Genomic DNA, 13,397 nt, shown 5'->3' on the forward strand with positions numbered 1-13,397 from the left:
TCATATAAAGTGCAGTAAAATTGCATGAAATGTGTTTTTCCAGTGCTAAGAAAGAATAAACATATCTGATATTGCCTATATCATCTTACACCTATAACAGCCTCTACACTATACTCAGCCATGCATTGAACGGTCTTTCTGCGAACAAAGATTGAGTTGTATTACTATGCTAAATTATGACTATCCAATCTACTCCTCACATTACGAATACTAGGCTATTTTACATAAATCTGAAAATGTGATGCATGGAATGCTTTATTATAAAGGAGGATTTTTATGGTGAAAATGTGCTTCCTCAAACTTGAAACACGCTCTGCCTATGTATAGGCTAGTGATTTTGCTGTTCGTTAGACGTCTTCTTGAATGAGGAAAAGTGCGCGGTTAAATCACACATCATTGCCTCTTCGACTTGCATGTTCTGCTAAGATTAATGACCATAATCTAAATGTTATGTCTGTCATTCTGAGCATCGTGGGTGGACGCCCTAATCAGGTTATGCACCCAATGCATATGGGTCCGGTACATTTCTCAAATGTCTGCTAAATGTAAATGCTGCCGGTCAAATGTCTCGCCACATTTTCATAACGGAAACCCTGCTCCAAAGTCTTTTCCCGTTGTTTTATGACATGTATCTTGGATTGGGAATGTATTTTATCCAATTTAGTCAGTATGTCAACCAATCAGCTGAGCAGCCTGACTTGTTTGCATAATTTCTTTGAACCATACAATTTTTATATTTATCATCAATCAAGGGGGCTCTAACTGTTCTCACAGTTAATTTTTTAACAGGCGCTAACTTAAAATTGTCATGAATCATTTTAGAAATTCTTCCAGTGCTGCATCTGGATTCACTTCCTCATACACATCAGAACAACATACCTTTTTTTACATCTTCAACAAAAGAGTCACGAGAAAACATTTCATATGAACTCTTATAAATGATTTTAGGCCCAATCTTTGGCACTTTGGCTTTCCTTGTTATTGCTACAATGTTATGGTCACTACAGCCAATAGGAACTGATATTGCTTTAGAGCTAAGCTCTGCAGCATTAGTGAAGATATGACCAATACAAGTGGATGTCAAAGATCCAAAAGTATTGGTAAGCACTCTAGTTGGATGAGTGATAAGTGTTAGCACTTGGTGGCATATAGCAAAACCCTAAAATAATAGGCTTTAGATGAGGCAGGTGAACCTGCAACTAAAACACTTCAATAACACTTGACATGAGATCTTCTAGTATGAGCTATTTTTTTTGTAATTTCCTGGGAGATAGACATAACATTATTCACAGTCCATCAACCAGTTGATTCCATTCCTTTACTTAGATTTGTGTGGATTTGGTATATGTTGTGAAATTGTTAGATATTACTTGTTAGATATTTAAATGTAATTTAAAAAATGTAACTTTTATTTAACTAGGCAAGTCTGATTTACAATGATGGACTAATCCAGGCACTTGTCATCTCCTATCTGGCCTACTGAAACATGCTGTTGGCTGGGCTCCCCACTTGTGCCATCAAACCCTTGCAATTTATCCAGAATGTTGAAGCTTGCCTGGTGTTTAACCTTCTCAAGTTCTCCCATGTCACCCTGCTCCTCCGCACACTCCACTCGCATCCAGTCAAATCTTGCATCCACAACAAGACCATGGTACTTGCCTACAGAGCAACAAGAGGAACTGCCCCTCCCTACCTTCAGGCTATGCTCAAACCCTACACCCCACTCCGTTCTGCCACCTCCGGTCTGTTGGCCCTCCCACCCCAGCAGAGGACAGCTCCGCTCAGCACACTCCAAACTCTTCTCTGTCCTGACACCCCAATTGTGGAACCAACTTCCCCCTGAAGCTAGGACCCCCCCCCAGATGGGTCACGACTGGTGTGTATGTGTTTGTGGGTGTCTGTGTGTCTCTGTGTCTGTGTGTCTCTGTGTCTGTGTGTGTGTGTGTGTCCTCGAGGGAATAGGTCCATTTTTGTGTACATGCAGCACACGTTCATCCCCGGTCTAAGGCCTGTAACTGTAATGAGTTGGATCAATGAGCTGACGTACTGAGGAAGAGCTATCTGGACCGTCTATACTAGCACAATACACCCACCAAGTGTCTGTCTGTTTCACACATCCTGGATGAGGCGACTGACTCAAGGTTGGTGGCAGCAGTAGCACAGCAGTGAATACGAATGACTCGTCTTTGACGCAACAGCACTGACAAATTAGCCCAAGAAGTGAAATAGCTGCCTATAAACCTACATTATTCTATTGCTTCGACTGCTCTTAGGAATGAATGTGTTTATGTGGAATGAGTAAATGTGGTGGCTCTCTTTAGTGGTGTATTGATATAGGACATCTATTAATTCATTCCATGGACTTTTTGATCATGAATGATAATAACCACCACACTACTAATAAAAATCAATCCTCAGCCAGACATGCAACAGTGTTATTCCCTCTACTCTGTAAATCCCACTTTCACTCATGGTAATTAATCAGTGTGATCATTAGGAACCAAACACATTAGCTATAGCATTTCCCACTGCTTCCTTCTACATTCTCATTGGTCCTGGTGGACTGGCTTTTCCCAACAAAACATATATCTTCAGTGTCGCTACTGGAAAATTAAAATGATTCTAACTTGACTATATACTGTAGATAGAACAACCAATTGTCTCCATTGACATACATTACTTAAATAAATGACCATCCCCTCATCCTGAAGTTATTCACCATGGGGTTCTGTCAGAATGTTTCTCATACCTATTTCACTATCTCTGATTGGACATCTGTTCCGGGACACTCCTCTGAGCACAGTTAATTGGTTCTTGTTAATCAAGGCCTAAATCATATCTTATTCCCTATGGCAATAATCACAACGGCTATGAAGTTGTCACATGTCACATCATAATAATCATCCTACGTTCATGACAATAATATTTATGAATGTGTCATCAGTTGTTCCAGTCCATCAGCGGCCGGCTGGGTCCCAGAGGAGCCCTGTTCACCACGTTGTGTGAAGCCTATGAACAGCCGTGTCCAGTGTCACTATTCTTCTTAGCCTGCGGGATAAAATCAATGCCTCCAGAATGGTGTTGCCCAGAAAGGAAAATGCAAAACACTGTAAATCAGAAAGGACCTCCTGTAGAGAACTATTAACTGTGATTGATCTGACTGTGGACTATGGACAGGAAGCATGGCGTGTGCAGGGGAGCACTTTCAAAATGAAGATGGGAATGAGATACAAGTAGGGCTGTGGCGGTCATGAAATTTTGTCAGCTGGTGATTGTCAAGCAAATAACTGCCGGTCTCACAGTAATTGACTGTTAATTAACATAAACTTATTTAGCATCTCCTTGCTTCCATGCATAGCCTACAAGCCACTGATGCAGACTTTTGGAACATCTACATTTGTGACCGAAAGCCTCAATTTGGTCTTATGTAGCAAAATTTGAAGTTGTGTTTTTTTACAATGGATAAAAGTAGAGACTCAGAGCTACAAAATGGTATATCATACACTGCAGTTGAGGAACAATGTGAAAGTAATTCTACTTTGAAAGTTGGCCCTTGAATGTTTTGGTACACCTACTGGAGAGCTCTTCTTTGTCTACACCCATTCAGAATTGTTCACATCCTCTTAAGCATTAGCCCCAACCATCTCTTTAAGGATTCACATGTGAGGCCATGTGGTAAACACACCCTATATCAAATAAAATCTAAGTTTACTTATGACATGCACAGGATACAGAAGGTGTAAATGGTACAGTGAAGTGGTTACTTGCATAGTAGCAATATCAAAAAAAGAAAGTGTAGAGATAAAAATATTTTATAAATATTTAATAACTATTAGATGACGCTTACCCAACACACTTGTCTAAATTGATGGTTAATGTGAAGGAAATTCTATAACCACCCCCAAGCCACATCTAGCTAACATTAGGCTATAACTAGCAATGCAAATGCATTTCTGATTCAAATAATATTACTACACAGATCATACATGTAACGTTAGCTAGCAAGCCAGCAAGCTAACGTTTGCTAGCTAACTAACAGTATGCTTTAACTTGCAATAATAACGACTTTCTGAAATGGATGAACACTTCACGGCAGACTGGAACCATTTAACTCAGCTTTGTTTGTAGCTATAGTTCATCTTGTTTTGCCAGCGTTGTGACGAGTCACTCCGGTTCACACTGCGCAGAAAATAGCCCGTTCAATTTCTCAAACTGATCTGTCGACAGCACCTGCTAAATTCAAGGTACCAATGTTGTTGAGAAAAGTAGCACAATTTTTGTACATCTCGATGGCAAATGTTATATCTTTCAAAAACATCACGGTAGAAAGGACTGTCAACACATACCGAACAGCTCACGTTATAGAGAGAAGCATGTTACATGGCAGACTAATCCAAACTTATCTCCCAGCATGTCCAGACCATCCAATATCTCAGCCAATCATGGCTAACGGGAAGGTTCCTGTCTTTTTCCATGGCTAAACTAACTAGGCTTGAAATGTAAGAATTGTATTAGTATTTATGGATGGGATACATGTTTGTTATTAAGGCACATTAAAATTCACATGTTCCAGAAAGTATTTTGATAAAAAATAAATGTTTACGTTCAAATGCTGCTCCTGTGATGTAGTGACGTGCAACATTCGCCTAATTTCCTGAAATTAGGCACATTTTAAAAAGCCAAATAAATCCATTTGATATAGCCTACACCATCACAATAAATTCATAATTTATTTTAGACAGGTCTAAAGAAACATGATATGAAGAAAATGTAGTCTATTTCAGAAGAACAGAATAGCATACTCTGAGTTGTCCTTATGTTTGGCCCTGATCTGGCAATGCCATATGGCTGTAGACTACACTAGTTCATTTAGCAGACAAGATTTGCTTTGAATTCCGTGGCATTATTTTTTTATTATTTTGTAGGATGAAGAATACAATTGAACATAGCTGAATAAAATAGAAAGGATATTTTCTCCAAACAATTTCCAAGGAAGTGCATACATGCGGGTATTCTGTGTTGAGCAGTTATCAACGGAACAGGTCCTCCTATATGCCTAATTTAGAGTTATTTATGCAACTTTAGTTGTGATACAAAAGTTGGGCTATATGTTTAGATTTTTAATACAGTCCAAGGCTGCATGATGAAACTCTAATGATGATTTGAAAAAAGTTGCATGAAAGGCATGAGCTCTGATTTGATTCTGGTGCATGCTGCACACACTTCATCAGTCTCTCATTCACAATTTGACAAGGCTACATGAGCTGTGCAACTATGATTTGAATGGTGTCTGTGAGTATAACAGAACGCATATGGCAGGCAAAAACCTGAGAAAATTTGAATCAGGAAGTGGGAGAAATTAGAAATGTAGTTTTTCTTTTGAATCCCTTGAAAAACTACAGTGACATTTACGTTGCACCTCCTAACTCTTCCATTGGCTGTCAACAATCTTTAGGAACTGGTTTCATCCGTCACCTGTTACCGGGCAGAAAATTGTGGCTCAGTCAATCACTGGCCAGTCTGAGGACAGGTGTCTCGTGACGCGCATGCACGTGACTTCGCTGTTTGTTATTATCCTTCTGGGGTGAATACCTATTGCCCGGTTGTAAAATTATCGCAAATTTACGTAAAAAAATACACTAAAGGATTGATTGTAAACATCGTTTGACATGTTTCTACAAACGGTAATGGAACTTTTGAACATTTCGTCTATGGATTTGTGTCCACGCCACATGGCATTGTAAAGTGTTCTGAATGGGTCAACAAAACGGATGTATTTGGACATAAATGATGGACTTTGCAGAACAAATGAACATTTCTTGTGGAAGTGGGAGCCCTTCCGAGTGCATTCCGCCGAAGATCAGCAAAGGTAAGAAAATATTTCGAACATATTTTTAGAGATTTGTCGACGCCGTGGTTGTAGGCTGACTGTATAGCTTAGCATTGAAGGCTAAGTTCTGTACTCAGAATATTGAACAATGTGCTTTTTCCGTAAAGTTATTTTGAAATCTGACAAAGTGGTTGCATAAAGGAGTAGATTATCTCTAATTCTTTAAATAATTGTTATAAATTTTGTCAACGTTTATGAGTTCTTCTGTAAATGAATGTGCCTATTCACCGTGAGTTATGGGAGAAAACATTTTCTGAACGTCACGCGCCAATGTAAAAATTGGGTTTTTGGATATAAATATGAACTTAATCAAACAAAAAAATGCATGTATTGTCTAACATGATGTCCTAGGAGTGTCATCTGATGAAGATTGTCAAAGGTTAGTGCTTAATTTTAGCTGTATATCTGGTTTTGTGACGGCTATCCGTGCTTGGAAAATGGCTTTTTTTTTTGCTAATGTGCTATCTTAAAATAATCTAATGTTTTGCTTTCACCGTAAAGCCTTTTTGAAATCGGACAATGTGATTGGAATAACGAGTAGAGTATCTTTAAAATTGTAATTTTGAGATATATTTTTTTTTAATTTCGGGGCCGTGCGATCTCACTGGTTGTTGTCCAACCAATCCCGTTAACGGGATTTTATCTCGAAGGGGTCCTCAAGAAGTTAATATTAGGAAAGTTGATAAATTAATACAGGATCCCACAAGCTGATGGGATCCTCCTCTTTTTAATAGAGGCCATCACTGTTTTCTCACGCAATTGCATAGCCTATAGAAATGTTGCGCAACATGAGCTCATGAGCTGTCATGAAGTGTTTGAATTGATTTTCGAAAACATTTGCATTGCTATCAGAGTGATCAGAGGGACAATAGAGTGCTGAGTACCCGGCAGTTTAAAGTTTGGTTGGCTACGAATGACCATCAGCAGTATCAGAACTTGAAAAAGCCTAGTTACCATGACTAAACAGTCACGTGGAATTTGACTGTGGTAATGACTCGTGACTGCCGGTGTGGCGGTAATACAGTCACCGTAACAGCCCTAGATACAAGTACTAGGTATAGGCATTTACTAAGGCCCAATTTTTCCAGGGTGGTGTTCAGTAGTCATGAAACGGGAGAAATTACTTTGAAATGGAGTGAAACTCCCACAAAGGCCACTGTGCCTGCCTGCAGAACAATTCTGTTTAGCATACACACAGCGTCAACATATTTTAATTTGCTCCATTAAAAAAAACATCCTTGACATGATTTATGTTCTAGGATTGTGAGTCAACTCTTTCTGGGATAAAGAATTCCATATTTTCCAACACAGAGGAATCATTAGAAGAACTTCAGAAAGTAAGTACTCATTTACAGTGCAGTAAAGTAAATAGTGTGTGGGTGAGGTACAGAATACAGTAGGTGCGGTCGATATCCACAGCTCATTTGGAGCAGAGAGATAGAATGGCAGGCAGTGCCCTGCCAATGTGTCTGTGTCATATATGTTTCATTAGTCCTGGTACAAAGCCCCCTCCCTGTTTTCCTCCAGCTACCCAGGGAGAGGAGAACTGACAAGCTCAGCGCTACAGTAATTGGCTTCACTAAGATGACATCCCAGATATACATAGTTGGGGAAAGACATGAAAAGGTGCACTGTGTTAAGACTCTGTCCGGCTGTCTCATCTTACGGTTGTCCACTGACGTGGTGAGAGTTAACTGCCAACCTGTAGGTTTTATCCCAGTCCAAAAAGTATTGTTGAATGGTTGAGGTCTGATTTTCTCTAAGAGAAAGTGAAATTGGTTCTAGTACAGTTTGTCAGATGATTTAATATTACAGAATTAAAAGATAATTTTGGACTTTGAGTCTGGTGACAATGAAGTTTTATTCATTCTGAGGATAACTACAGGATGGACTCAAGTACAGTCTTTACACTATAGTGTCATTCCAGGAGGTGGGTGGTGGACATCTGTTGTCTCGGAGGACCTGTCACATGTATTTAAGTTCCTCCCCGCCTATGTTCGTCCTCCTCCATTCCTCCCTGACTCTGTCTCTCCTTCCCTGGTGAGACACAACCGAGGTCACCAAGATGCCTTTGCCTCCTGTTCCTGCTTCTTACTTAAACTTTATTTACTTCAAACTAGAGTAGTCTCAGCCTACAGGGCTTGACTGACCTCTGAACCTTTCAGACTGGGAAAATAGGTTATAGGGCAGAAAGCCACGTACACAGGAGATCTCTTCGTGATACTGTGGCTTAGAACGGTTTGAGTAGAAATTAGAGGACAACTCTGCTGGGAAACGTTTATACCCTCCACCGACAATGGGACAAGTATGACAGTGATGTTTGTAGATGTAACTTGTTTGAACTGGTGAGATTGTTCTTGAACGTATTTTCCTCTCTGCAAGTCCCAGGTTTGCCTCGTTGTAATTAAGGGCATAGCATGGGTATAAATGCTTGTCTATTTCATTCAGGGGATCCCCCTACTACAGTATGTGCAGGCTGGGATCCCTTGGGAGGACGGGTGTGGTGACTGTGGCCTAGATCAAAGTGATGACAATGGATTGTGAGTATGTTTATGGCAAGGTTGCCCGTAACCGCTGGTACCGTTCCCCTTCTCCCATGGCATGCTTCCCTAGGTATGTATTTTGTGTGTTGGCCAGAAATGATAAGAATATTGATTAAAACGTAATACATTGATTGATGATTGAATGCTTAAGTGCTGATGAAACTCTGAGGATGATAGCAGTAATTGTACGGAGTGCTGGGAGCTGAAGATGGTGTCCATGAGAAGCTTTCTGATTATTTGGGAAATATCAAGCATTGTTGTACTGTCCTGAAGGACGTGCTGTAAGACAGACAAATATGCAGGCACACACACACTTGCACATTTACAACACACTGCCACAACAAACCGAAAACAATCAGCGTAGCACGGGGCGCCCCTCTTTGAGGAAGCCCCCAACAGCCAATTACCCTAATCCCCTCCCCAATAGGCAACATGGCCACTGCTGATAAGGCTAAGCAGCTCCACACTCACCCATGGAGAAGAATGGGATCCCCAGCAGCGTGGAGTTAAACTTCCCGTCGGAGATGAAGAAGATGCCAGCGGAGGTCACGTTGGCGATGGCTATTGTGAGCACACCCAGCAGACCCAGGAAGGGCTTTCCCCTCAGGCAGTCCCTCATTGAGCTGGAGATGGTGGCCGCCAGCAGAAGGAGCACTAGGCTGACCAGCACCTCCCCTTTAGCCAGCACTCCCGTCTGGTGGAAGTCCCTCCACAGGCTGAAGGAGGTGAGAGACTGGATGTGCAGGTCCTCGCTGAGCGTGGACAGGCGTGTGATGAGGGTGCAGAAGGCATTCTCCCACTTCTCTGCGATGACGTCCTGCACCACGGGGCCATGGTTGCGAAGGTAGTAGGTGATCTGGATGGCCCGGGCAAACTTCACCTGCTGGTCTCGGCTGTTGGGCGAGAAGGCCACTCCACCCAACTGGTGGCCGATGAAGGACACACGACCATCCTGGGGGAGGGAGCACAACAGACAGGTTACTATCAGACACACTGAGAGAGGGATCTCAAGTCCCTACAGAGCATAGCTGGAGATATGCTGTTTGCTTTCTGTTACCTGATATTAGCAACAGTTGTAATTTGTAGTTCATTGTGGATTATGGTTAAATCTTGTAAATTATTTGAACACTGTGACCCACCAATCAACCATTACAATACGCATGAATTCCCATATTTGATACATTTTACGTTAAGATAAATGCTATATCATACTTACCAAGCAATAGTAAATGGGTGCTATGGCAAACTATTCCCATTATTTCTACTATAGTAAGTTGAACTGTGTATCTTGGATTCATACTTGAGAATGTCCCATTACTACGGCTACTAAATAATCAGACGACATGCACTGTACTGTATGATTACTTAAACACTGTTGAACAAAAAATGCATTAAACCAATCACTGGCTGCCTAGTTGTTTTTAGACTGGCATATTGTAGGTGTCCTATTAGATCGGAGCTCCACTAGTATAGCGATGCAGTGACAATAATTCTCCCAGAAGGTGACTGATATGTGGCGATGAGATATATGACACCACTTGACTACCCTCCAGAGAAGATGGATCTCTTGGACAAGTGGATGAACAGCTAACTTGTCAGCCAATAGTGAAACGATGCAAATGTAATAACGCATTGTTTGTTCATTTCAGACAAGGGCCCTAGCTGGTCTGATTTGATCAATGTTTGCAGCTATTGCACTGTACTGTAGCCTACTGTACTGTACAGCCAATCCTGAATCTCTTCAATGCAATGTGGTATGTTGATTGTACAATTGTAACATCAGCAAGTGAGGGATTCCATGGGTATTGTAATTAAATATCACTTGCACTGTCAGCACAATAGGGAATTGCATGATATCATTGCCATTTATTCCCTATCATTATCATGTAAATGCAATATTCAGTAACACTGGGCCTGAACATTCATAGTATCAACCCTACACCACAAGGATTCCTCATACAAGCAGAAGCTATGAAATTCTGACATACCATCCAGGGATTTAACATTAGTAGTGCAGCGCTGTCGCTTGGGTTAGCATCAGACTAGTAAACAAATGAATAAAGCCACCAGCTGACATCAAAGCACTGAATGAAGAGCAAAAAAACATGTCAAGACAATCTGCACAGACAGACGGGGAATATCAATGATGCAGGCGACCCAACACGGCGAATGAACGGCGCTGTAGAAGTATCTGCCAAGAGGGGTGGAAAAGAAGGTCCGTTTATTCTAACCTTAAAGCGGGAACTTGGGGGTTGGTGTCAAGGGGCGCACAAGGGCCAGAGCCATAGGGAATAAGGCAACTAACTGCCTGAATTCAGAGTGACTGAAGACAGTGGCCTTGGATGTAGAGTAATGAACAGTGGTCGGATGTGCAATCTAGAAGTGATTTAGGGACAGCCCAGGTTGAATGAAAAGAGCAGGCCCAGTGCATTACTCACAGCTAGGCCTGGTGCAGGAGGATTAGCTACCTCCCACTAGAGATTCTCTAATTGGAGGATATACAACACTAGCTAGATTGGTGCCTTGCAATTTAAGATACTCTGTGAAGCATAGACCTAACTTAGTACAGAACAGTTTTCAACTCAGTAACGAGCCATGTCACCCACTATAGTGAGTCTTCCTCAAGGCAGATCATGCACAATATTCTACTTTCTACACTCATCCATTACATCTGCTCAATGTGTCATGGTATTATCAACAGATCTGGTCACCTGTTGTAAAATTAGGCTACCTGTTGTAATTGTGTAACATCCGATTAAAACATGAACCTAATGTATAGCCTACTGTCTAAAATGACATGAGCAGAGGTAGCCTAGCTATACATCTGCAGAGGGCTGCACCACAGCACACACTTAGGAGGCATAGCAACATCTTACAGGGGACGAGAGGATGCAGGCTCCATACTAGTCGATCAGCAATGTCATTCTATATGTGCAGGAGAGGGAGAACTACACTGCATCAGAATAAGATGGGGAACAATCCCTCTATATTGGAGCAGTGCAGGGCAATGCAGACAATTCACGACCTGCAGCTAACAACTAGCCTACATTGGCTGTTCAATCCATTCTGAGTATTTCCTTGCCTTGCCTGCCTGATATATGAAGACATCCGCAGTCTACATAATAGGCTGAGCGAATACAACCACTGCTCATTGAGAAATGAATGCAGGCTTCAGACAGTAGGTTATGGTCTCATTGCAGATACATTGTCCCACTGCTAATCCAGGTCATTCGGAGTTTGGGGTAGCAAAGCACGTCGGTCATGTTCTCTTTAAGGGTAACTGCCACCACATACGATACTCAAATCGGTAATTGATGCCCGCGGCCGGCGGAAACATAGTAGACTATCGTGTTATAAAACAAAATCCTCGCCGTCTTACCTTTAATGTTGTATTTGGATAGGTCACGGGCACCTTTGAAAAAGTGTGATTCGATAGAATGGCTAAGCGGATATCTTCGAATATCGTAATTATATCATCCAAGAGGCATCGCTTATCCCGATGGCTCAAGACACAGAGATGAGCGAAAGTGTAATTGAATCCCTTGTAATTAACCCGCAAATCCAGCACCTGCTTGTGAACCTGCAGGACCTGGTCGGCTAGCTCCAGTATATTTCCCCCAGACTTGGCCAGCAGAATCAGTCTCCCATATCTGCCGGGGGTGTGCAGGTCGGAATACAGCTTGTTTTTTGACTGGTCGATGGGGAAAAGGCTGTTCGCAAGACTCCGCTCTACTTTAGCAAAGCTGTGTGTCGGGGCAACCAGTATCTCGATGTCCGTTTCGGGCTTGAATCTGCTCAGGACGGTAGATCCGAAAATGATGGTTAAGACTGCGGGAACGGTGAGGAAAAAAACCGGATGCCTACTAACAAATAAGCCCAGCCAGTAGAAAGAAGCTTTGAGCCCTCTGTGTATCATTTGCCGCAGCATCCTCCTCCAGATCCAGCTTGCAGATGCCCAGCTTCTTCCTATGAAGCACATGTGACATGAGGCTCCGTTGCCCAGTTTAGTCAATCCGAATGAGAATACACTACACCTATAAAAATAGCACTGCAGCAATTTGCAACAAGAACTGTCAGATACTTATCATCTCTGCTTTTTTTGTTTCATTTCAAGCCATTCCTCTCGTTTACTAACCGCGGACCAGTGACTATTCCTATTGCCCCTGCTGCAATAGCAGCAAGCCGCGGCCGTCTGATGTGCATGTGTGCCTAGTTCTAACTACTCTATCGGTGGCGCCTGATTTATGTAGGCTACTTGACTGTAACCATGTGCTGGGATTAAGGGGGAAGACGGGGTAATGCTGATGGTGGGTTATTTTAGAAACACGCACAATAGCCATATGAGAGTCGTGAAATATTCACTGGTGGCACAATGGCCAAATGCACTTCCTGAAATCACTCCCACCTCATGAATGGGGAAACCATACAGTTGCGCGTAAATCTAATAGCCAGTAACTTAGATTAGCCTCTTGAGAGAAGGAGACAGCGTGTCCTACAAAGCCTTTCAAAGTCATGGGGAGTTTACTGATAAAGTACTTTTTGCAACTCAGGAGATTTATGCTTCAAAGTCAAGTAAAGACACACTAGATTGCCTCTCAATGCGACACTTGTTTACATCTGCCACCCAACCTGGGACAATACTGTCAGTGACATCATTGGGTTACAGTAGGCTAGCTCACTTTTATCTGTTGGGATTCAGTGACAAAGGGCCTCAAGTCATCGTCTGGGGTCACATTTCTACAGTAGCCTAGGTACTACACTAATGCAGCATTTATATATTGTAAGTATTTGTGTTGTTGGTAATTTTTGATGCCTCACAACAAGTATTGTCAATCGTCGGATGTTAAAAAACAAACAAAGGAGCTAATAATAGAGGCGATTCGGAACCACTGAAGTGGACAGCAACGCAATCGGAATTCGGAAGTTCAGCCCCAGGACAGCAACAGTCTCTTCGCTCATGGGGC

General features: G+C 42.0%; 1 protein-coding gene across 1 annotated transcript in view; it reads right to left on the reverse strand.

The window, feature by feature from the left end:
• ptchd4 (patched domain containing 4) overlaps nt 1-12,712 on the reverse strand; it is a 36,740-nt gene extending 24,028 nt beyond the window's left edge. The window contains exons 1-2 of the mRNA XM_029733542.1: nt 11,813-12,712; nt 8,905-9,385 (exon numbers count right to left, since the gene is read on the reverse strand). Coding sequence (XP_029589402.1) covers nt 8,905-9,385; nt 11,813-12,412 — 1,081 coding nt within the window. The 5' untranslated portion in view covers nt 12,413-12,712. The remainder of the gene's footprint in view (nt 1-8,904; nt 9,386-11,812) is intronic.
• Between the last annotated feature and the right edge of the window lie 685 nt (nt 12,713-13,397).

Source organism: Salmo trutta, chromosome 35 (genome assembly GCF_901001165.1).
Source record: "Salmo trutta chromosome 35, fSalTru1.1, whole genome shotgun sequence".
NCBI classification, from domain to species: domain Eukaryota; kingdom Metazoa; phylum Chordata; class Actinopteri; order Salmoniformes; family Salmonidae; genus Salmo; species Salmo trutta.